Source organism: Hyperoodon ampullatus, assembly GCF_949752795.1.
Source record: "Hyperoodon ampullatus genome assembly, chromosome: 13".
Taxonomy (NCBI): Eukaryota; Metazoa; Chordata; class Mammalia; order Artiodactyla; family Ziphiidae; genus Hyperoodon; species Hyperoodon ampullatus.
Genome location: NC_136926.1, coordinates 16,890,338 through 16,916,725, shown reverse-complemented (window position 1 = coordinate 16,916,725; position 26,388 = coordinate 16,890,338). Strand labels below are relative to the sequence as shown.

Below are 26,388 nucleotides of genomic sequence, written 5' to 3'. Positions count from 1 at the left end.
TATTGACAGGCTTTAGGAAAAACATCTTCATGTCATTTATGAAGCAGGAGAGCAGCCACCTGGGCCTCTTGGGCCTGACCACGCTGGCTGGTTCCTTCACCACAGTTGGGGTGCACGATCATGTGGCGCTAGACCGTCCCTCAAAGCGTGACTCAGCCAAAGGGCTGCTGTTCGGACACTTGGCTGAGGGGTCCTGGGAGCAGATTGGGTGGAAGCCTCCTCAGGAGCCCCCATTGGGGCTGGTGATATGACCCCTCCCCTCTCCTCCCCACAACTGGATCCTCAAAGTATTGTCCCCTGAGTGCTACGTTTTTCCCCCTCTGGCCCACTCAGGCCATAGACCCTGACTGCCCTCTCATATACTTTTAATAACATTACTTTCTTTCAAACACCACACACAGTGCTTTCCACGTATTAACTCATCATATCCTCACAACCACCCTATGAAGTAGACACTTCTATTACTCTCAGTTTATAGGTGAAAATAATAGGCCCTATTAAGATGGACTGAACTGGGCCCAAATGGAATGGAGGAAGGGAGGATTCCCTTTCCAATCTTCTACTTAGGATTGGCATGGATGTTCTTTGAGGGATCAACATATTCAGTAAAAAGTAGGGCATTCATAATTTCAACACACTCAGCAGTAACTCTGAGCAACCTTATTTTTCTAGACAACAGGCTACCCGGAGGAACATGGTCAAGTGTTCCCCATTCAGTTTCTCACAGATATGTCTCCCTAGAGATTTTAGATAGAGCAGGTTTTTGTTCAGAGGGTTCCTTGTCTAAAAGACCTGGCACGGCACCTCCAATGAGAAAAGCACTTCCATCCAAGCACTGCTGCACGGGGAGGCTCACCTCAGCCTGAAGGCTTTCGAGTCGGATGATGTGCTGGTTGGTTGATGAGTTTTTCTCCCGAAAGTCTTCCCTGAGGGCATGGACTTGCATGGATAGCTGTCTCTCAACTTCTGATGCCTGCAAGCAGAAGAGACCACAGAGCTGATTTAGAGGTTGTACAAAAGAGGCCTGATTTGCCTTTCATTTCTCAAGCATCTCTTTGCAACTCTATTCTACAAGTACACGATGAGAAACTGGTCTCCCATCCCTGGTCCCTTTGTTCCCTCACACCCAAACAAGACTAACCCCTATCCCTACCTCCACCATGAATGACTCTGTCTAGGTCTAAGACCACTTTGCTGATCAGAGGAAACAGGCCTAGAAAATTGTAAGCTCTCAAATGTTAGTTATCATCATTATGATTCTGCACACAGCAGAAGCTCAGCAAACATCTAAATTGCGAGACATTCTCAGTATTTTACATGGAAGAATAAGACCAATATACCTAATACTTTAGAAATTCCTTTATTTCTCCCATGCGTTTCCTTAGTGGGGCCCAGGCAAATCATCTCTGTCTATCTTTTTTTTTTTTTTTTTTTTTTGCAGTACGCGGGCCTCTCACTGTTGTGGCCTCTCCTGTTGCGGAGCACAGGCTCCGGACGCGCAGGCTCAGCGGCCATGGCTCACGGGCCCAGCCGCTCCGCGGCATGTGGGATCTTCCCAAACCGGGGCACGAACCTGCATCCCCTGCATCGGCAGGCGGACTCTCAACCACTGCGCCACCAGGGAGGCCCTCTGTCTATCTCTTACTTCCAGTCAACATGGGTACTATTTAAAATACCCTGTCATGTCTGTTGAGACTTTTTCTGTTCATTCCTCAAGAAACTTTCGATTCTCTGTGGAGTGCTGGCTGAGGTGCTCATTTCCCACCCTAATCCATTTATTCTCTAATGCTGAAACACAGCAAACACCAAATACCATTCGGTGTGTCAGCACCTTCTCTTGAATATGCAGGAGAGTACTTTGAAAGAATTCACCCTTGGAAAGATATGAACTCAGTCATCCTCCGGAGGGTCCAGCCAAGCCCCCACTGAGGAAAGTCCTGGACCCTGCCCTGTGGAGGAGAGCCACAGGACAGGTTAAGTAACTGCCTCAGTGCTTTTCTGAGGCCAAATACGGTCAGTAAGCTTTATGCGTTCTCAGGAAAGATCATGGTGTGCAGGAATGGTTGGGAAAGGCTTTCAGAGGAGGTGGGATGGTAATAATGTTGAAATGGTAGGCTAGCTGTTCAATGAGGCTCTTACAGTAATGGTTATATGTTCAACAGTTCCTTTTATCTTCAAGTGCTGTATAATCAATTGTCCATCTTTTTTTGGCTCCATAGATTCAACAAATGTGCCCCCCGCCCCAGACTACAGCACCACAAGAATCAACCTATAGTGCTAAATTACAAAACATACAACAAAAGAAAATTAAACCATCTCTTTTTCTTCCTTATTCTAAATTTAATTTTAGACACTACCAGCTTGTTTCTTAATCACTCAGAAACACAATATTAGTCATCCTTGCCTAAAAATAAAATTAGTATTTACTGAGTACTTCACTATGTGCCAAGAACTGTGCTAAATGCTTTACCTCAATTGTCACAACCAAAGTAGGGCCTGTCACCCTCAATTTACTACCAAGGCAACAGGCTCAGGGAAGTCAGGGAACCTGCCCCACATTTTAGTGAATGACAGCATCAGAGTGGTAAACTTTGGGCTGTCTTACTCCGAAATTAGGACTGCAACACTGCCTTCTTACACAGTATCTTGAAATAGTTTTTCCTATTTCTATCAGTCACTATTGAAACTAACTTCATGAGTCCAATTTAGAAAGGCTTGTTTTCTTTCTTTTCTTTTTCTTCTTTTTTTAAATACTAAGCAATTTTATTTGACTCTTGAAATTTCTTCGAATAGAATTTAGGGCCCATAAGGAAAATTTCCTCTTATAAATGTTGCAGTTCGATTGCCTATACTGAATTCAGTTGACTATCAGGGTTTCAAATATGTTCAGATTACAAAGCACTGGGTAATTCAGGCAGCTGACCTCATTCTGAGCATCACTGCCTTGACATGAATCATGAGACAACCAAAGAGATGCACTGAGGGCTACAAATCTAGCCCAGGTGGTAACAGAAATGCTCCTGTAGACAGTCTCCTCTCAAAGTGATCTTCCTAGAAATAAAATTTGTCTCTTCCCTCCAGGAAGCATGACACCAAAGTCTCAGCTCCTAACCACTATGTTATAATGTTTCCTTTAATTGTCTGACTCCTCAGATGTGCCCAAGGATATACTGTTCACAAAGACTTCTAACCTACAGCTTTCATATGAATCTCCAACAGCCTTAAGAAGCAGGAATTGATGGCCTCATTTTGCAGACAAGGAGGTGGAGGCTGAGAGGAGTGGCACTGCCCTGGTCTTCAGCCTCCCGGTTCTGTGCTGTCCCACCACACCATGGCCACCTCCAGCCAGGTGGCCAGTCATTTGTCTGTGATGGTGATGGAGGGGAACGGATCAATCAGACATAAGTACCATCTGCAAGGAGCTAATGCACCTTCCAAAGTATATTATTTCCTTCTTTTTCAGAGATGAAAACTGGCTCAGATACTTAGACCTGACTACCAGAATGAATATTAGCTATTTCTGCACATAAATTAAATGATAATCTCTGAAGTTTGACATAACTCTAATGTTCTAAATGCTTTCTGAACAAAGTATCAGCAAGGTTACAAAGCCAATTTTAGTTCTATAGTGGATTTCAGAGCTTCTCTGAAGTTCTTCACGTAGGAGAGTAAGCCAGAATAACAGTGGTCTTTCTGAAGAGATCTGCCCTGCTCCTGAGAGGAGGGATGTATGATGAAAGGAAAAAAAAGTTAAGGGTCAGATGGTCAGGGTCAAGAGTTCCTGTCCTACCATAGGTATGGGTATGAGTTATATGAGTCATTTAACCTCTTTGAGTCTCACTTTCCCAATTTACAGACATATTCCTCCCTTACATTGTAACAGAAAAAGGGCAGGTTTGAAGGTATGCCCATTTCCCTATTTGTAATTCAGGACTTTGTGGGATTGAGTCTAATCACTGAAGTGTAAGGAAATAAAGAAAGGAAAGAAATATTGCATTGCTACAAGTTTAGGGCAACTAGGATCAGTTGTTTGCTTTTCAAAAAAACTCAGGTACTGAGAACACCATGTGTATGTTATAAGGAGCTGTCATACGCACAAGTCCACTGAGAACAGCCTGTTAGGTGACTTGGCCAACATCATGAAGGTAAGCTAAAAAATATAGGGAAATACAGAAATATTCGGCAGCCATACCTTTCAGTTCTGTTCTCCTGGTGGCCTTGCAAAGATAAGCTATTTAATATCCAGGAGCCATACCTCTCTTGGAGATAAAAAACTTTCTCCTTCTAGGTTTAGGGCAGCTAGTCATGGCCCTGGGACCTTTTTTGGTGGTGGTGGGGTTATATTACGATAATTCATTTTGAAAGCAGAAAATGACAGGCTTGGGACTTACAGTTTACTTCTCAAAATGATGAGTTTTGGCTACCGTGCCTGATTAAGCAGCCAGTAACAGCTGTGGCAAAACTGTGGCAGAGAATGACATCTATAATCATAGGTGAATATACAAAAAGATGGTATGCTTTTAGCTCAGGTATTCTTTTATTCTTAAACTCTTAAATTTTTTTAATAATAAGAGTAACAGGTGACTTCCCTGGTGGTCCAGTGGCTAAGACTCCACGCTCCCAGTGCAGGGAGCCTCAGTTCGATCCCTGGTCGGGGAACTAGATCCCACATGCATACCACAACTAAAGAGTCCGCATGCCGCAACTAAGAAGTCCACATACTGTAGCACAGGGAGTTCAGCTCGGTGCTTTGTGACCGCCTGGAGGGGTGCGATAGGGAGGGTGGGAGACGCAAGAGGGAAGGGATATGGGAACAGATGTGTATGTATAACTGACTCACTTTGTTATAAAGCAGAAACTAATAAAATAAATAAATAAAAATAAAAACCCTCGAAGTGACTAAAAAAAAAAAGAAGTCCACGTGCTGCAACTAAGACCCGGCGCAGCCTAAATAAATAAATAAATATTTTTTTAAAAAAAAAAGAGCAACAAATGTTTAGAGGAAAAAAAATTAAGATGAACTGAAGTACTAAAATGAAAGTTTAAGTCCCTACTTATTCCTAATCAGCAGTACCACTCTCCAGTGATATATCTAATATCAACCATATTAGAGATACTTCTTGTGAGTCTTTGTAGAAATTTTCTATTCATATCTATCTATCTATCTATCTATCTAAAACATTACTAAAATTTTGGCTTTAAAAATACATATAGTGGGCTTCCCTGGTGGCGCAGTGGTTGAGGGTCCGCCTGCTGATGCAGGGGACACGGGTTCGTGCCCCGGTCCGGAAGGATCCCACATGCCGCGGAGCGGCTGGGCCCGTGAGCCATGGCCGCTGAGCCTGTGCATCCGGAGCCTGTGCTCCACAATGGGAGAGGCCACAACAGTGAGAGGCCCGCGTACCGCAAAAAAAAAAAAAAAAAAAAAAAAATTCATATAGTGTTTTAACATCTTTCTATGTCAATATGTAGATCTACCTTATTCTTTTTAACAGTTATCTGGCATTTAGTTATAGGAATATACCATAATTTATTTAAGTAGTCCCTGCTTATGAACATTTATAGAGTATTTCAATTCTTTGCTATTATAAACAGTGCTTTCAAAAAATATCCTTGCTAATCAATCTTTGTACTTGTGGGAGAACACCCTGTAAGTGAATAAATTCCTATAAGTGGAATTACTAGATAAAAGGAATGCATATTCATTTTTATAGGCACTGCCAAGCTGTCCTCCAAAAATGCTGGATCAATTTACTGTACCCCTACTGACAGAGTGCAAATATGCCTGCTTCCTAATACCTTGCCACCACTGGGTATTATGAAATGTTTTAATCTTTAGATACTTATTTCTAATGTTCTGAAAAACATCTCTTTTACTTTCATTGCATAACGGTTGAATAAAGAAAACAAGAAATTCAAGAAATAACTCTAGTTCTGTTAAAGAATGCTGAAAAGTTTAACACATACATTTCTTGAACTATCTGAAATAAACTACTTTTATAATCTGAGTGCTCAGGTAATTATTTATTATTTAATTAATCCTCAAATTGGCAAAAAAAACTGACAGTGTGTTCCTTCTGCCCGATATGCTTGATTTGGTCAAGTACCATCTAGGACAGATTACTTTCTCTCCACTGAGCAGAGCTGTTCCATGATTACTTTTCCAATTGACATGATTAGCAATATAAGAATATATCACTAAACTATAACATATTAAATTTGTTTAAACTGGCCAAAGGAGAACTGTTAACTATATACTTTTTCTTAATTTTATTTTTATTTTTGGCTGAGTTGGGTCTTCATTGCTGTGTGTGGGCTTTCTCTAGTTGCGGCAAGAGGGAGCTACTCTTTGTTGTGGTGCGTGGGTTTCTCATTGCAGTGGCTTCTCTTGCTACAGAGCACGGGCTCTAGGTGTGTGGGCTTCAGTAGTTGCAGCATGTGGGCTCATTAGTTGCAGCACACGGGCTCAGTAGATGCAGGAGTGTGTGGGCTTCAGTAGTTGTGGTGCACAGGCTTAGTTGCTCCGTGGATCTTCCTGGAGCAGGGATCGAACCCGTGTCCCCTGCACTGGCAGGCAGATTCTTAACCACTGCGCCACCAGAGGAGTACCAACTATATACTTTCTTGTTAAATGGAGGCAAGGAAGTTGCATTAGTTACACATGAGCATCCATTTAACTTATTTGTGAAAAGAAAAAAAAATGAGCCAATTAACTTAGAAATTATAGTAGGAGAGATCTACCATTTTATTTTTTTTAATTGAAGTATGACTGATTTACAGTATGTGTTATTCAGTTGTACAGCAAAGAGATTCAGTTACACACACACACACACACACACACACACACACACACACACATTCTTTTTCAGATTCTTTTCCACTATAGGTTATTACAAGGTATTGAATATAGTTTCCTGTGCTATGCAGTAAGTCCTTGTTGTTTATTTTATATACAATAGTGTGGATCTATTAATCCCATAAGTTTGTCTTCTATGTCTGTGAATTTGTTTCTATTTTTGTAAATAAGTTCATTTGTATTATTTCTTTAGATTCCACATATAAGTGATATCATGTAATATTTGTTTTCCTCTTTCTTCACTTAGTAAGATAATCTCTAGGTCCATCCATGTTGCTGCAAATGACAATATTCCATTCATTTTTATGGTTGAGTAATATTCCATTTGTGTGTGTTTGTGTGTGTGTGTGTGTGTGTGTATTGCACAGTTTCTTTATCCATTCAGCTGTTGATGGACATTTAGGGTTGCTTCTATGACTTGGCTATTGTAAATAGTGCTGCTTTGAACACTGGGGTGCATGTATCTTTTTGAATTAGAGTTTTCATCTTTTCTGAATATAAGTCCAGGAGTGGGATTGCTGGATCATATGATAACTCTATTTTTAGTTTTTTATGGAACCTCCATATTGTTCTCCATAGTGGCTATCCCAATTTACATTCCCACCATCAGTACAGGAGGGTTCCCTTTTCTCCATACCCTCTCCAGCATTTACTATTTGTAGACATTTTGATGATGGCCATTCTGACTGGTGTTTGGTGGTACTTCATTATAGTTTTGATTTGCATTTCTCTAATAATTAGTGATGTTGCGCATCTTTTCAAGTGCCTGTTGCCCATTTGTATGTCTTCTTGGAGAAATGTTTATTTAGGTCTTCTGCCCATTTTTTGATTAGGTTGTTTGCTTTTTTTTTTTTTGGATATTGAGCTGTATGAGCTGTTTGTATATCTTGGAAATTAAGCCCTGTTAGTTGCATCATTTGCAAATATTTTCTCCCAGTCCGTAGGTTATCCTTTTTGTTTTTTGTTTCTTTTTGGGTCGCAGCACGCGGCACACAGGATCTTAGCTGCCTGACCAGGAATCGAACCTGCCGCACCCCCTGCAGTGGAAGCACATAGTTCTAACCACTGGACTGCCAGGGAAGTCCTTATTTTTCAATTTTCAGTTTCTGTAACAGAACCCCAGAATATGGGTTTGTTTTGAAAATACATTTTGTTGATTTTCCCCCAATCTTTCTACGTGTGTATGTATGTGTGTATGTACAATTACCCATGATCATATTACTCATATAGATTTTTTCATTTTTCACTTAGCATGGTAACAGAAACATTTCCATGTTATTTATTATTACACTTCTTAATCGTCACTTTAAGTGACTGCATAATATTCCATCAAGTAGATATGTTATGATTTCCTTTACCACTCCCTTATTGTTAGGCATCTGGGATTTTCCCATATTTTGCAATTATAATGAATACGTGTCACCCTGGTGGTGGTAGCAGAACTTTACTACTAGTAGAAGTGGAATAGAAAACCTAAGTTTTCCAGTAGAATGGAAAAACTGAGTCAAAAAAGTAGATGATTATACTTTAGAATAGAAAATCTACACCAATTTGAACCAAAAATGGGTTTATGATTAGCCTTTGCTTAACTGGAAAATTTAATTAACCTGAAGTCTGTATTTTCTTACTTCCAAGGTCTTACAGTTAAAAACTTTCAAATTTGGTAATAGATGTCATGAGCCTACTGATAGTAAAAAGGAGGCTTATCATGTAATATGCTATCTTGATTATTTATAGTAATAAAAGCAATAGCCATCTACTAGATAGTAAGTAAATGCAAAAATGTATGATAGCCTTTTGTTCTCACTAGGCTTTAGTATGCCAATTCCTCCCAAAGCCTTTCAAAAATAAAACTCAGAAGTTAAGTTTGTTTTGTATTTATATTTTACTTAATATATAAAGATAATAAGATTTTCACCAATACCTTTCCAAAGGGGAAGTTTCATTTCTGGTAATATGGTGGGATAGGTTATTTGGACTGACCTTCCTACTGAAAACAGCTAAAAATACTGGATAAAGTGGAAGAGATTTCTTAAAAGCATCAAAGAGCTGACAAGACAGTGACAGAGTCACATTAATATTTCACATATGTAAATTATTATAACCAACCAATGGAACACAAGCAGTAACAAATAAACCTAACTATACCACAAATAAATAGCATAACCACAACTGTAGGGGGCCAAGAAGAAAATAACTTACTTAAATAGCTTTGGAAAACAGTCTTTTGACTGTATACTGTAAGGTTCAGGGAAAAAAGAACTCTACAGAGCTACTGAACTGTAGTTAATAAACTTGCTTCTCACAGATGTATGGTTTAGCAATTCTAACATTACTGTATGTGTTTAATAGAATTGAACAAATAAGTAAATGTACCATGGATAATGAGAACTGGGTTCTCTTGTGGAAAAAAAAAAGTAACAAATAAGGAAAGAGGGAAGGCTAACATGAACTCTGTGGTACTGGATTAGAACTGGAGACATCAGAATGAACTTACGGTTTTTCATGCATATATAAATGGAGAGATTGAGAAATGATTATAGATATCTGTTTATGAACATGTTAGCATTTACACACTTATTTCCTAATTCTGTCTTCTGAGAGGGCCTAAAAGTAATGACATTCTACTGCTCACATTGGTTTCTATATACCAATCTCTAATAAATGAACTAAAGCTCCTTGGAGAAATGGCTTGTTCCAGGGTTGGGGAAGGAAAAATACAAGATGAGCCTGGAACATCTTGTGATGCCAGAAAGAAAGGAAGTGCTCAAAAAATGATGGAGGTACACTGAATGGACACAGGAGTCAACTCGAAGGAGCTCCCAATGGCTAAGGCTGGGACCATATGATCAATAAAACAAATACTGACAGCAATGGATTATAATGCATAGAATAAGATAAATATTCATGAATCCACAATGATAAGTAAATAATTGGATAAATTAATTAATAAGGGAAGAGAGGCAGCTCTTCCTTACAGAAGAATTCCAATTAATAAATGTAGAAGGACCATTGGAGACAGAAAATCACCATTAGGCAAGCATCACAGTAATAACTGTTTCAGGCAAGAGCTAGAGGATGAGGACTTCCCTGGTGGTCCAGTGGCTAAGACTCCATGCTCCCAATGCTGGGGGCCCGGGTTCAATCCCTAGTCAGGGAACTAGATCCCACATGCCGCAACTAAGAGTTCGCATGCTGCAACTGAGACCCCGCTCAGCCAAATAAATAAATAAATAAATACACAAAAAAAGAGCTAGAGGATGAATGCTAATAACTGGTGGGCAAAAGTCTGACAAGAAACAGGATATTTATATGGCCTAAAATTATCTCCCTCTAAGACTTATTAATTACAAAGAGGAAAACAGTAACTTCACAGTGGAGAAGCCTGGCAGATACTACCTTAGCCAAGTGGTAGAAGTTAATATCACCAGTAAAAAATATATATATATATCAACACCTCATGTCAATATGAAACACTGAAAAGGGCACAACTGCATTTCTGTGCTATTGCTGCAAAATTGCATAACCTAATTTAATCATGACAAAACATCAGACAAACCCAAATTGAGGGACCTTCTATAAAACAATTCATTACTTTTCAAAAGTACCAACTTCAGGAAAAACAAACCAACACTGAAGAACTGTCGGAGATTGCAGGAGACAAAATAAACATGACAACTAAATACAATATGGGAGGCTGAGCTGGATCCTGGGCCAAAAAAAGGATGCTGGTGGGAAAATTGGCAAAATTCCAGCAGGTATGTAGATTAGTTAATATTGCCTCAATGTTAATTTATTGGTTTTGATAACTGTACTACAGTTACGTAAGATGTTAGTATTAGGGGAAAATAGAAGAAGGGTAGATGAGAATCTCTATTTTTTTTCGTAACATCCTTATAAGGCTAACATTAAAAAAAAAAAAAAACCTCATTGGTAGTGCCACTAGACACTTGGCAGGAGAAAACAAGTCATCTCTGAAGGATGGTAACTTCATCCAAAGATCAAATAATTTCCATAAATAATTTTCTAATAAAAATAAGCAGATTATAGTAAAACAAAAACAAAAATATCCATAGAAACAAAGACTCATGAGCAAGAACCAGCACAAACAACAACAGAAACATTCATAATGACTTCAGATACTAGAATTATCAGATATAGACTGTAAGCCAACTGTGATTATGTTTAGATAAATAAAAGACATGATTAAAAATATCTCTGTGGAACAGGAAAATATAAAATACAACTGACCAGACTGAAAATGACACAAGATGTCTAGCAATAAAAAACAATCCTTTGAGTTCACATAGCACCCCGGACACACACCTCTAGCAGAGCACATATTACATTTTATTACAGTTATCCATTTGCATCCTTCTCCCTCACCACATTTTATGCTTTTTAAGGTGAGGGGTGACTGAGTCTAATTCATTTTTGTATTCCCAGTGGATAGCACAATGCCTGGCATATGATAAGTATGCAAAAAATGTCTGAACTGAACTAAGTATCTTTCATGGCTGACAGAAACTGCCCTTGAGCAATTAAAAGAATCAAGTCTAAATGTACAGTAGTATAGCTACTATAGGATGAAAAAAACAAAAGTAAAAATCTCCAAAGAACTAGAGTAGACACACAGACCCCCAAATTTAAGTCAAAATGTTAACAAAAGTTTATTAAGCTTTTACTGGGTGCCCAGATTTATGCTATGAACTAGGGATACAATAGTGAGGAAGACAGATCTGGGCTCTACTTTAGGTTCTAAATATGTAAGAGCTGGACCTTACTAGAAAAAACAAACCAGTTATTTGAACTCCCTCATTGCACAGATAAGGAAACTGAGGCCCAGAAGGGATGCATAAGGGTCACATAACGAGTAACTGAAAGGTAAACAAATGAGATACCAATTTAGGGAGAATGACTGAAAAGAATGGAAAAACAAATCACAAAAAACAGGGACTTAAAATTTTAATACCAATGCAGTTGATAGAGAAGGGTTAGAGAATAAGAAAACCAAACCAAACCTGAGACATAGTAAGTAGAGTATTGATGTTTGCAAATAGTCAAAGAAAAACATTTTCTTTTCCTGGTCTCTCATCTTGGGTTTCAACTAGATTAACTATTTTAATCTCTCTCCTGCTAGACTTTGAGCCCTAGTATCTACATTATTTAGTACATCACTGGTGCTTAAAACATATTTGGAGAATGAATGGTTTATGTTTTATCAGAAAATCAGTTTTCCTGTCAAGTTCTATTTTTCACTTTAGAATACAGAGTATCCTCTCTTTGCAAAGTAGACTTTGCAAAGTACTACTTTACTACCAAGCCAAAGTAAACACAGAAACAAACACCTAACAATTCTTTCAAGTGAAAAATTTAAGATTTTAACAAAATGAAGATAAGTTTCATATTGATCAAGCTTTTCATTTTATTTTAGCTTAATGGGATTATGTTTTTCTGAACAACCCAAAGTTCCATGCCTGTTACAGGTAGACATTTGCCCATCTAATCCATGTTGGGTTATTGGGTTCTTGTAAGTTTATGCTGTTACACGATAATGGTGTGGCTATGGACATCTGCTGTACTACTTTACTAATTAATACTATCTTAGTTCAGATATGTGATGCAGACAGATGAAACTCACTTTGTACCCAAGATTTATGTAGAAGGATGTTCACTGCATAATTGTTTGCAATAGTAAAAGGCTGGAGGCAACCAAAGTGTTCACTGTTAGCAGATTGGATGTATCAGTGCAATGGAATGCTATATACATCTACCTGCACTAATGACAGGTGAGAACTCTACCACTGAATCACCCATGCATTGCATTAATATGGAAAGATTTCAACAATGTAATATAAAGTGAAAAAACCCCAGCATATTTGACCCTATTTACCTAAGATTATGTGTATATGTTTAAGTGCACACACGCATAGAAGGCCTGGAAGGCTGTTCATCAAAATGCTATCAGTGATTATCTCTAGAGGAAGAGATTCCTAGTGATGTTCATTTAGGAAAAAAATTTGTCATAAAGTTTGAATATTCTATAGTAGTATGCATTATCTTAATAATTAGGGAAAATAAAGTTATTTTATTTAAAAATAGGTAAATTCATAAGATATCAACATAGGGAGAAAGGTGAAAGAAAAAAAATTAACATCTAATAAAGATCAGAAATTTTAGTAATAATGAGGCTGGGGAGAGTGATTCAACAATCACAACAAACCTCAGACAGCATAAGCTTAGAAAGATCGAGGGGGAAGAGAAGTTATTATTATTACTTTTTAAACTTTTGAAGTTCTAAAACTTACAGTTTCATGTCCCTATGAGGTATATAAAAAATACAAGACACAATCTCCATCCTCAAGTAGCTGAAGGAGAATGAGATGAACACTCTTGAAGAAGCCAATATAAAGTACAGAATATTTGTACATACTGACAGGTAGTAAGAGAAATGCACAAATAGCTCAACACAAAATATGGTAGATGTCTTAAGAGAAGAAACAACAAAGAATACAGCTGTGTGATCTTGAGAAAACTATACAATCACTGTACCTCAGTTTCCTCATCTGATAAATGGTGATTAAAAGATCTACCTTAACAGTTATGCCAGCATTAAAATGAAATAATGTTAAGGAACCGTAGACCGGAACCGTCTGCCCTGGCCAGGCATGAAAATAACTGCTTGCATAAGTTGTCTCACAAGAGAAGGTCCCAATAGGGAACAAGGAACTGACAAACTGCCGTCAACCAGAAGAATCACGAGGGGCCGAAAAGAGGGAGGAGATGCCAGCCCATAATATATCCTGCCAACCTCCCAGAAACACTCACGCTGGAATCCATATTGACTGAGAGATGTGCATGCCACCAGGAAAAGCTCTGACTCAGACCAAACATGGGCATGAGCAAAACGACCGGGCACAGACAACCCGGAAATTAACCTCTATCTCCACAAAACCCGAGACTTCGAGCCACGACGAGGCAGAGCAGTTCTCCTGGGTTCCCTCAGCCTGCTGCTCTCCGCTTGAGCGCCACTTTTCAATAAAGTCTTTTGCTTCAACAGCACGTATGGCTCCTCGGACAATTCATTTCTTTCTTTTTTTTTTTTTCTTGTGGTACGCGGGCCTCTCACTCTTGTGGCCTCTCCCGTTGCGGAGCACAGGCTCCGGATGCGTAGGCTCAGCGGCCATGGCTCACAGGTCCAGCCGCTCCACGGCGTGTGGGATCTTCCCAGACCGGGGCACAAACCCGTGTCCCCTGCATCGGCAGGCGGACTCTCAACCACTGCACCACCAGGGAAGCCCGACAATTCATTTCTGAGTGTTAGACAAGAGCCCCTCTTGGGCCCTTGAAGGGGTCCCTCTCTGGTAACAATAATGTAGATAAAATGTTTAGCACAGACTAAATATGTAATATGTTATAGCTATTACTATTATTTATGATAAAGTGAAAACTCCAAATAGAATACTGACATTTGCTCAAAGGAAAACATGCAATTTGAAAGTTGAAACCTCAGACACTATCGGCTCTAACCCCTAATTTGGTGGCTGATGAAACTGAGGCATGGGTCAACAAAGTGAGGCCTTTGATATGATTTGAGTGAGCGAAAGTAAGGTCCCGCCTAAGATCACACAGCTAGTTGGCACTTGACTACTATTTTCAGTTTCTTTCCATTTCAATACCATTATTTTTCTTTTAGACAAAAACAGAGTCACATATTGGATGATTTTCAGGGATGCCAAAAACTCATCCCCTAGAATAAGGAAAGCCCGATGCCACTAACAATGTTTATTATTCATGGGAGGGAATGCCTGCTTATATGAGATATGTGGAAAGCTGCTCTTTGACATTTAGAAAGTGCACCAGATAGGGGCCATGTCTAATTTTGTTTTATTTGAAAGAACTTTAAAATTAGAGTACAATAACAGTTTTATTATCATCCTTTTCATCATTATCACAAACGTAATCCCTCAGCATCAAAGACCTTAATTGAAAAAGAAAAAAAGGAGAAATGTTAATCCACTTTTGTTTCTGGATGAGGGCCATTATTCAATGTCAGATCCCTACTGCTAGTTAAAAAAAAGATATTTCAGAAGAAGAGAGAACAGATTTTTAAATTTTTATTTTTAAATGTTCTGTGAGGACTCATATAATAAAACAGGCCCTAGATATTGCCAATATACTGTATTCATAATCAAAACTTTTGATTCATGTAGTCTTTTTTTCTCTTTTAAACCAAAATGACACAATGTGTTCACTCGATGGCCTGGCACTTTGCACTAACTCCAACATGGATAAAACACTTGCTTTCTATGCTTTTAATTGAGGATACAGAGATGAATAAAACTCAACGCTTGTGGGAAAACTGTCTTCCAAATTCAGGCTCTGAAAAGAACACGGTCTTTCTTCTCTACCAGTTACGGCATTGTGCAACCTCAGGCAAAACTGCAGCACTCTTTGTGCCTTAGTTTCCTCACTTGTAAAATGAGGATAAAGTGGTAGCTGACTCAAAAGGCCATTGTGAGGATGAGATAAATTAATCTATGTAAAGTGCTGAGAAGAGTGCCTGGTGCACAGTAAGTACTGCATGTGCGAGCTGTTCTGTTGCTACTATTGTCTGTATCACTATTATAGCTCTAATAACCTCAAAGATCAACTGAATTGAAGACCTGATGTTCAAGTCATTGGCCCAGAAAGTCTAAAAGATTAAATACAAAAGAGGACAGATCTTAAAGAGCCTCAGAAAATTTGGCATAGAGATTGACTGGAGAGAATGACAGCCCTCACTGAGGCCGCGTTGCAGAGAATCTAGGCACTCTTTTATCCATGGATGTGGTGTGGTGACCATAGAGAAACCTTGAAAGGTCTCAGGGGTAAAAAAGGGGAGTGGATATGGAAATGTAGCCAAGCTAAAAGAATTACTCTCCAGCTAAACTGAGGAACTGCACTGTCTGCAAGAACATGTCTATATTGGAACAGGCCTCCCTGTTCCCTCAGGGTTGAAAATACCATGAGCACTGCAAACTTCCCAGAATTCGAAATGTTTATGCTTTCAAAAGATTGCATGGAGATACTTGGAAAAGAAACTGAGAACCTTTTCATAACAAACAGGAAGGCTGAGGGGGAAGATAGATACTCTGAATGACATTCTACTTAAATTTTAATTTAGGTCAGTGATGGGAATGGGCTGGGCTAAGTAGACACTTAGGAGTCCTTCACAAGAAGACAAATGGTGTTGTCCTAGGGACACACACAGGATTCCCTCAGAAAATAACTGTCACAGCTAATCCTAATAAAGAAAGAAAATTCAGTATTATTAATGTTTTTTATTTCTTTTGGTCACATGGCTCACCCGGGGACTCATCTAGACCTTAAAAAAGGTTGGAATGTTCAAATGTTCCTGTTTGGAGGTGGGAAAGGGTTAAGGAAATTTTGCTTTCCAAACTGGTGGTCACTTTCTCCTTCCCACCACCATAAAAACAAAGCTATTAATTAAATTATGCTTTTTTCTTTTTTCCCTGTACAAGACTGTGATTTTACTTATGGTGTGCTCCCTTCTTGGAATACCTTTCCCTGAAAATTTTCACCTGATAAATTCTTAACCTTAATGGCCCAGTTCAGAGGTGACACCTGTATCGCTTTTATAATCTCCTAGGGTAAAATGACTACATTATTTGCAGTCCTGTAATAATACTCTATTTTGAGTATTACATACTCTATTCTGTTTGTTTACTACACAGTCTGTTCTGTTTACTTGTTTACATGTGTGTTTTCTCTCTTACACTGTGAAGGATTTAAGAACAGGAATTGGAACTCATATTAATCTCTGTTTGCTTAAAAATGTATACAGCACATAGTAGGTGCTCAAATGTTTACTGTATGAGATAAAATCTGAACACCTTAAGTGAGTACTTTTTGAGACAGTCAAGCTAAGACTGGAGAAAATAGAAGTGGGATTAAGCTAAACCACAGGAGTGTCCCTTTAGCAAATTTCCAGCAGGATCATCAGGTAATTAATGAGATAATTCCCTTTGATTTAAATAGCCCATCCCCAGGAAAGGGCACTATTTCCTCCTATAGGTCATCACCAGGACTCAGGCGGATTTACTTACGCTTTGATGTAAATTACCTATGACTGATCTGATTTGCTGATTGGTACTTCTACATATACCTTCACTCTGCTTTTGCAATGTGGAATCTTTTAATACTCAGAACCCACAACTTCTTCCCCTGTGCCTTCTATAAACCTCACAGAAGTCTTTCTTGTATAAGGTCATTACTGATTGATAGAAAATAGATTTGAATGAAATCCTTTTTGGAGCTTGTCATTAAGTAGGCACCCCCAGAAGTATATATATGGAAGTAGGCTTTAAATTCAGATTTATTTGGGACTTCCCTGGTGGCCCAGTGGTTAAGAATCCACCTTTCAATGCAGGGGATGTGGGTTCAATCCCTGGTCACGGAACTAAGATCCCACATGCCGCCGCGGGGCAACTAAGCCCACACTCTAGAGCCCGTGCACCACAACCGGAGAGCCCTCGTGTCACAACTACTAAGCCCACACGCTCTGGAACCCACGTGCCACAACTAGAGAGAAGCCTGTGTGCTGCAACGAAGGATCCCGCATGCCGCAACTAAGACCCGATGCAGCCAAATAAATAAATATTTAAATTCACATTTATTTTATCCTGAAGAGAAGCCCATGTCCTTTTAATTTGGGTTGAATGTAACAAACTAAATCTGAGGAAAAGAAAGATAATGAATATTTATTAAGCACTTTCCATGTCCAAGCACTGCTCTAGGTAACACGTTATTTCATTTTATCTTAACAATGCTATAGGATATGTCCTGTTAACCTGTTTTAAGGATGAAGAAAGTGAAGCTAAATGAGATTAAGTCACATAGTTGAGGTCATTTAATCAGTAAATGATAGAGCTAGTATTCAAATGCAGGTCTGATCTGAAAGCCAATGAAAATGCCACTCTACAACCACAGCCACAGGAAAAGACTCCTCACACCTACCTCTGGTTAGGTTTACCAGCAACCACCAGACCTCCAGTGGGCACTTCTTCCTGAATGCTTTCAGACAGCTTTTGTAATTTATCTCCAGCCCTGACCTCTTCCCTAACTTCAGGCTCCTCTATCTAACTGCCTACTCAACACATCCAGTTGGATAGCTGATGTGCATCTCAAACTCAATGTGTATGAAAACCGAACTCCTCGTTCTAGGGCCCTCCACCCCAACACGCTTTTCCTGCATCTTCCCTTTCTCAGGAGATGGCAACTCCATTCTTAGAAGTTTCAGGCCCACACAAAGGAATTATCACAGATTCCTTTTTTTTTCCCCTTCTACCCACATCCAATCCATCTACAAATCCTGTGGGCTGTACCTCTGAAATTTACCTCAGAGGGTTGTTATGAGCATGAATGAGTTGATGTTTATAAAGCTGTTAGAACAGTGCTTGGCGTAAGCATTATGAATATTTATGAAGCAAAAGAAATATCCATCATCCTACCGCTACTCTCTGTCCCCACTTTCCCACCCTAGTTCTGGCCAGTATCATCGTTCACCTAGACCACTGACTGCAGTAAGTCATCACCTAAGTGGTCTCCCCCTGCTTCCAGCCTTGCTTGTCCTCCTAGAGTCTACTCTCCAAGCAGCAGAGCAATCCTTTAAAAACCCAGTCATATCATGTCACTGCTCAAAACAATCTAGAGATTTTCCATCTTACTCTGAATAAAATATAACAAAGTCCTTATCATGGCTTGTAAGACTCTTAAAGATTCCTGCCCTCACCCGCCCTCATCTATGATCTGCTCTTTTATCCACTGTGTTCTCTCTGTTCCACTCATCCTGGCCTCCCTGCTGTCCTCAGCCCTGTCGAACATACTCTTCATCACCATCCGTGCATTTGCTATCCCGCTGCCTGGAACGCTCTTCCCTCAGATATTCACAAGGCCTGTTCCCTCACTCACTCGTGTCTCTTCCCAAATGTCATCTCATCAGAGAGGCCTTTGTTCACCTGACCCCTACATGTGTCAATCTCTAGTACCTCCCTGTTTAATTTTAATCTAGAGCACTTATCACACCTGATACCTAGCTTGTTAATTGAGTTACTGCTTCTCTCTCTGCCCCTGACATCAGTTCCAAACGGGCAGGGGCAGGGCCTTTATTTCGTTTGTCACCATAACCCCAATACTCAGAACCATGCCAGACACATAGTAGACAAATTTGTTGAATACAGGGAAAACGTGTATATATTCATTCATTTTCAACTTACAGTTGTCTTAACACACTCCTAAAATGTCACAGAGAACAAAACAAATTCTATAAAATCCCCCGTATTACAGGATGAGTTCAGTTTTCAGTAGGAAAATTTTATTTTTAAACATTAAGAATTTTATTTTTAAATCTTTCATTTGAGTAAAACTGACAGAAGATGAGTCAAGCCAGTTTTACCTTTATACCTAATAACTTACCAGTAGTCACAAAACTCTATCAATACTTACAAAAATATCTATAACTGGGATATAAAAGCCTTTTGGCCCCCTCAGATTTACCTTATTGGTTATGTCCATTGTGCAAAAACTATTCAAACAGAATTCAAGCATAATGATATTCCCTTATGGAAAAAAATCCATGGCAAGATTTTTTTTCTTAAAAATATCTCCCAGGCTTCCCTGGTGGCGCAGTGGTTGAGAGTCCGTCTGCTGATGCAGGGGACGCGGTTTCGTGCCCCGGTCCGGGAAGATCCCACATGCCGCGGAGCGGCTGGGCCCGTGAGCCATGGCCGCTGAGCCTGCGCGTCTGGAGCCTGTGCTCCGCAACGGGAAGGCCACAACGGTGAGAGGCCCGCGTACAGCAAAAAAAAAAAAAAAAAAGAGTAAAAAATATCTCCCACAGGGGCTTCCCTGGTGGCACAGTGGTTGAGAGTCCGCCTGCCGATGCAGGGGACACGGGTTCGAGCCCTGGTCCGGGAAGATCCCACATGCCGCAGAGCAACTAATCCCGTGCGCCACAACTACTGAGCCTGTGCTCTAGAGCCTGTGAGCCACAACTACTGAGCCCGTGTGCCACAACTACTGAAGCCCACGCACTCTAGAGCCTGTGTTCCGCAACAAGAGAAGCCACTGCAATGAGAAGCCCGCGCACAACAGAGTAGCTCCAGCTTGCCACAACTAGAGAAAGCCCGTGCACAGAAACGAAGACCCAAAGCAGCCAAAAATAATCTAAATAAATAAATAAACAAACACATCTAAACTTTAAAAAAAAAGTAAGTTGTTCCAAGTGAATGTCCACTTCTCAGGAAGAGTTAAGAGATTAAAAGCATATCTCACTTTCTCAGCCATTAAGTACATAATGAAAATCCATTTCCGACTTCTCCAATGTGTTGGAAAATTGATTAGTTAATGTCTGCAAAGGCTTTCAAGTATAAAGTGCTATCTCACTGCTAAGCACTATTCTATTTAAACTTGTTTCTGCTTCCTTTCTGTCACCTCCCATGTCTTATCTGGGATGCGATGGTGGAGATTATTAATTAACTGCAGTTTTATAAACCTAAAACTTCTCGGGAGCAAGGAAGCTTAAAAAGATAGAAATAAAAATTTGCGCACTTTCAGACAGAGGCTCATTTAAATGTCAGAATAATTATTCCAAACCAAAAAGAATCCAAATAACCTGTCACCTCAGAGCTCCTAGGTACAGGAGAAGGTGCTGTAAAAATCAAAATGATCATTCATTAATAGACCTAACATATTAAGAGGAAGAGCAAAAATACAAAAAGCAACAATTCCAAATAACATGGTAATCCAATACTATTCCAACACACAGTTATTGAACATCCACCACAGGCAAGGAAAAATATTAGGCACTGATTAGGATGCAGCCTTGCTTTCAAGGAAGGACATGAAACAGGTAAATGAACACACACATTTTACATTTGCTAAAGTGAAAGCAACAACATAGAAGCATGCATATTAAAACATTCAATTGATAGAACTTAAGTTCTGGAAAGTGAATCCTCAAAGCATACTGAATCAATGTCTTTATTTATACATTTGATCATGGATAATTGCTATCTCTATACAATGAGAATCAACAGCTCTAAGCTTTCCCACCAATCAGCCATAATTACTACATAAACCCAAATGAATGGGTATTAGGAAGCATGAAAGAAGTACATTTCCAGATGGACCTAGAGTTTATCATACTAAGTGAAAAAAGTCAGACAGAGAAAGACAAATATTATATGACATCACTTATATGCTGAATCTAAAAAATAGTTCAAATGAAATTATTTATGAAACAAAAACAGGGACTTCCCTGGTGGTCCAGTGGTAAAGAATCCGCCTCCCAATGCAGGGGACATGGGTTTGATCCCGGTGGGGGAACTAAGATCCCACATGCTGCAGGGCAACTAAGCCTGAGTGCCTCAACTATAGAGCCTGTGTGCCGCAAACTACAGAGCCCACGCGTTCTGGAGCCTGTGTGACACAACTAGAGAGAGAAAACCTGCATGCCACAACTAGAGATAAGCCCGCGCACCACAAAGAAGAGCCCGCGCGCTGCAATGAAAGATCCTGCATGCCTCAACGAAGGTCCCACCTGCCGCAGCTAAGACCCAATGCAGCCAAAAAACAAAAACAAAAACAAAAAAACCCCAAAAAACAGACTCACAGACATAGAAAACAAATTTATGGTTACCAAAGGGGAAGTGGAGGAGGGGGGAGGGAGGGATACATTAGAAAGAAAAAAAAAGGAAAAGAAAAACATTTCCAGATGAATCTGAGGAAGAAAACAAGTCTGATGATCCCAATACAAGGAAATTGCTTACTGATTCTCTAGTTTGTTGCCACAATGAACAAAGTGTAGCTAGTTCACACTGTAGAAGAATTAAACTAGAATAAAGGCTATCCTTCTGATTATGGAGTAAATCCACAGAAGTCCTGAAATTATCTTCCATGGTTACACTTTCTGATCCATTAATTTTACTGCTAGGAATCTATCTTCAAGAATAATCAGAGAAGGGACTTCACTGGTGTTGCAGCGGTTAAGAATCCACCTGCCAATGCAGGGGACATGGGTTCAAGCCCTAGTCTGGGAAGATCCCACATGCTGCGGAGCAACTAAGCCCGTGCGCCACAACTACTGAGCCTATGTGCTGCAACTACTGAAGCCTGCGTGCCTAGAGCCCATGCTCCGCAACAAGAGAAGCCTCCACAATGAGAAGCCCGCGCACCGCAACAAAGAGTAGCCCCTGCCAGTCACAAAGGAAAGGATTGATTACCATAAAAGTCTAGAGAGTGGTTCCTCTAGAAGGAGGGGGTGTGCCTGTGGAGGGGCTTGTAAGACCTAGAGCACAGGGGCTCAGTTAAGCCAGGCTGACTCCTACCCACCAGCAATGGTGAGATAACAGAAGCAGATGAGGTTCGAGAGAGACCTGAGGCGCATCTGGCGGAAGGCGGGCCGGAAGGAAGCCCCCGCAGGCGGGCAGACCCCCAAGATCTACCTGAAGGGCAAATGAGTCTTGTGTGTCCCCCCCCCAGCCCTGTTACTGCTGATGACCCATTGTAATAAATATTCGGAGAACTTAGCCATCAAAAAACAAACAAACAGGGCTTCCCTGGTGGCGCAGTGGTTGGGAGTCCGCCTGCCGATGCAGGGGACGCGGGTTCGTGCCCCGGTCTGGGAGGATCCCACGTGCCGCGGAGCGGCTGGGCCCGTGAGCCATGGCCGCTGAGCCTGCGCGTCCGGAGACTGTGCTCCACAGGGGGAGAGGCCGCAGCGGTGAGAGGCCCGCGTACCGCAAACAAACAAACAAACAAACAACCCAATCAAAAAATGGGCAGAAGATCTACATAGACATTTCTCCAAAGAAGACACACAGATGGCCAAAAGGCACATGAAAAGATGCTCAACATCACTAATTATCTGAGAAATGCAAATCAAAACTACAATGAGGTATCACCTTATACTGGTCAGAATGGCCATCATCAAAAACTCTACAAACAATAAATGCTGGAGAGGGTGTGGAAAAAAGGGAACCCTCCTACACTGCTGGTGGGAATGTAAAATGGTACAACCACTATGGAGAACAGTAAGGAAGTTCCTTAAAAAACTAAAAATAGAACTACAATATGATCCAGCAATCCCATTCCTGGGCATATATCTGGACAAAACCATAATTTGAAAAGATACATTCACCCCAATGTTTACTACAGCACTATTTACAATATCCAAGACATGAATGCAACCTAAATATCCATCAACAGAGGAATGGATAAAGAAGATGTGGTACATATATACAATAGAATATTACTCAGCCATAAAAAAGAACAAAATAATGCCATTTGCAGCAACATGGATGGACCCAGAGATTATCATACTAAGTGAAGTAAGTCAGACATATATAAAGTCAAATATCATGATATCACTCATATGTGGAATCTAATTTTTAAAAAATGATATAAATGAACTTATTTACAAAACAGAAACAGACTCACAGATTTCAAAAACAAACTCATGGTTACCAAAGGGGAAACATGGGAGGGAGGGATAAATTAGGAGCTTGGGATTAACATACACACACTACTATATATAAAATAGATAAACAACAAGGACCTAATGTATAGCACAGGGAACTCTACTAAATATTCTGTAATAACCTATATTCATTCTTTTTCAGATTATTTTCCTGTATATGTATATGTATAACTGAACCATTTTGCTGTACACCTAAAATTAACACACCATTGTAAATCAACTACACTCCAATAAAATTTAAAAAAAAAATTTAAAAGAAGATGTAATACACACACACACACACACACACACACACACACACACACACACACACACACACACACAGGAATACTATTCAGCCATAAAAGAAGAATGAACGTTTGCCATTTTCAACAACATAGATGAACCTGGAGGGTATTATGCTTAGTGAAATAAAGTCAGAGAAAGACAAATACTGTATGTTATCACTTATACATGGAATTTAAAAAATAAAACAAACTAATGAATATAACAAAACAGAAACAGACTCACAGATATAGAGAACAAACTACTGGTTACCAGTGGGAAGAGGGAAGGGGAAGGGGCAGATTAGGGGTAGGGGATAAAGAGGTACAATCTACTATGTAAAAAATAAATAAGCGGGCCTTCCCTGGTGGCACAGTGGTTAAGAATCGGCCTGCCAATGCAGGGGACATGGGTTCGAGCCCTGGTCCAGGAAGATCCCACATGCCGCAGAGCAACTAAGCCCGTGTGCCACAGCTACTGAGCCTGTGCTCTAGAGCCCGTGAGCCACAACTACTGAGCCCACAAGCCGCAACTACTGAAGCCCACGCGCCTAGAGTCCGTGCTCCGCAACAAGAGAAGCCACCGCAATGAGAAGCCCGCGCGCTGCAACGAAGACGAGCCCCTGCTCACCCCAACTAGAGAAAGCCCGAGCGCAGCAACAAAGACCCAACGCAGCCAAAAATAAATAAATAAATCAATAAAATTATTTTAAAATAAAATAAAATAAGCTACGAGGATATATTATATGGCACAGGAAATACAGCCAATATTTTATAATAACTTTCAATGGCATACAATCTAAAAAATTTTGAATCACTAATGTAATATTGTAAATCAATTATACCTCAATAAAAAAATAAGTTAAAATAAAATCTCCACGGCAGTGAATAGTAAGTGCTAAGTCAGTGATAATGAGCTCAGAAAATGAAGCAATCACTGCTAGAATGGTGAGGGAAGTCTTCACGAAGGAGCTGAACTGCCAGCTGGTCCTGGAAAAATGGGCAGAATTTGGATAAGCAGAAACTGTTCATTCTTTAACCCATCAGTCAGCCTAAAAGTGCCAGGTCTGTATGGAGGACAGCCTGGCTAGGCCATGAGATACTGAGACCAAAAGCCCCCCCAAATAAGCAAGCAAGCAAGCAAACAAACAAACCTCCCTTTAAACCCTAATCAGCTGTTCCTCGTTTTTGTCATGGCTCATGCCCAGCGTGACCCCAGAGCCACAACCAGGAAGAGGAGCATCGACATATTCTGTCCTCATTTTCCTAAAAGATTCCCTCTTCCTGGCTTCTGAGAATGGAATGTTTTGCCTCTGAGAAACGAATATTCTAACACAGGTATGTGTGGGCCTTTGTATACATGTAATGGATTGAAGGGAAGATACGGTGGAAGGAATTTTATTTTGAGACTGTCAAGACAGCAGATACAAAATGCCCTTTGCAAACTGCATAGGGTTCTACCACTTTCATGAATGCACACACTCCAGTCTTCTTTCTCTTTTTGTGTTTTGATCTGACTCAGTCATTCATTTATTCAATAGACATTTGATAAGCACCTATCATGTGCCTGGCACACAAAGTTACAGACACAAATACAAAAAAAACTGTAAACAAATGCTGAACTCTAGTTAATGGTATACATCCTAAAGTATTAAGGAGTAAAGTGTACTGACGTCTCCAATTTCCTTTGAAATGCATCAGAAAATAAGATAAAGTGATAGATAACTTGATGCCTTGCCTGTAGCTGTTAGTTCTCAATAAATGTTTGCTGAATTTGTGAAAACCAAAACTAGAAAAACTTAAACAGAGTAGACTCTAAGTTCATATCTGGAAGCATATTCTATCTGAGAAATCTGAAATCTGTTCAAGTCTAAAGTTTTTGATCCTCTGGGAAATAGGACACCTAGAGACAAACTGGAATTTGTTATGTCCAGACTGCTGATCACTCAGGTGCTGTGGGAAGCAGCAGAGGCAAAAAAGAACTCATGGGACTTCCCTGGTGGTGCAGTGGTTAAGAATTCTCCTGCCAATGCAGGGGACACGGGTTCAATCCCTGGTCCGGGAAGATCCCACATGCCACAGAACAACTAAGCCCGTGCGCCACAACTACTGAGCCTGCACTCTAGAGCCCGCGAGCCACAACTAGAGCCTGCACGCCAAAACTACTGAAGCCTGCGCACCCTAGAGCCCGTGCTCCACAACAAGACAAGCCACTGCAATGAGAAGCCCGTGCACTGCAATTAAGAGTAGCTCCCACTCACCGCAACTAGAGAAAGCCCGCATGCAGCAACAAAGACCCAATGCAGTCAAAAATAAATAAATTTAAAAAAAAGACACTCGAAAAGATGTATACACTTCCATGTTCACTGCAGCATATTTACAACAGCCAAGATATGGAAACAACCTAAGTGTCTGCTGATGAATGAGCAGATAAAGAAAATATGGTGTATATATATACAATGGGATATTATTCAGCCATAAAAATAATGAAGTCTTGCCATCTGCAACAACATGTATGGACGTAGAGGGAATCTGCTAAGTGAAATAAGTCAGACAAAGAAAGACAAATACCATATGATCTCACTTATATGTGGAATCTAAAAAAAGCAAAAACAAAACCAAAAAAATACCCAAGGCTCATAGATACAGAGAACAGACTGGTAGTTGCCAGAGGCAAGGGTGGGTGAAATAGGTGAAGGAGGTCAAAAGGTACAAATTTCCAGTTATAA

General features: G+C 40.1%; 1 protein-coding gene across 2 annotated transcripts in view; it reads right to left on the bottom strand.

The window, feature by feature from the left end:
* The window catches only part of BICDL1 (BICD family like cargo adaptor 1), a gene marked incomplete at both ends in the record, with an annotated part of 95,523 nt that overhangs the window by 25,710 nt on the left and 43,425 nt on the right, over positions 1-26,388 (bottom strand). For both annotated transcript variants that reach the window (XM_079717592.1, XM_079717593.1), the window contains one exon: positions 857-973. In XM_079717592.1, the coding sequence (XP_079573718.1) occupies positions 857-973 (117 nt within the window). The remainder of the gene's footprint in view (positions 1-856; positions 974-26,388) is intronic.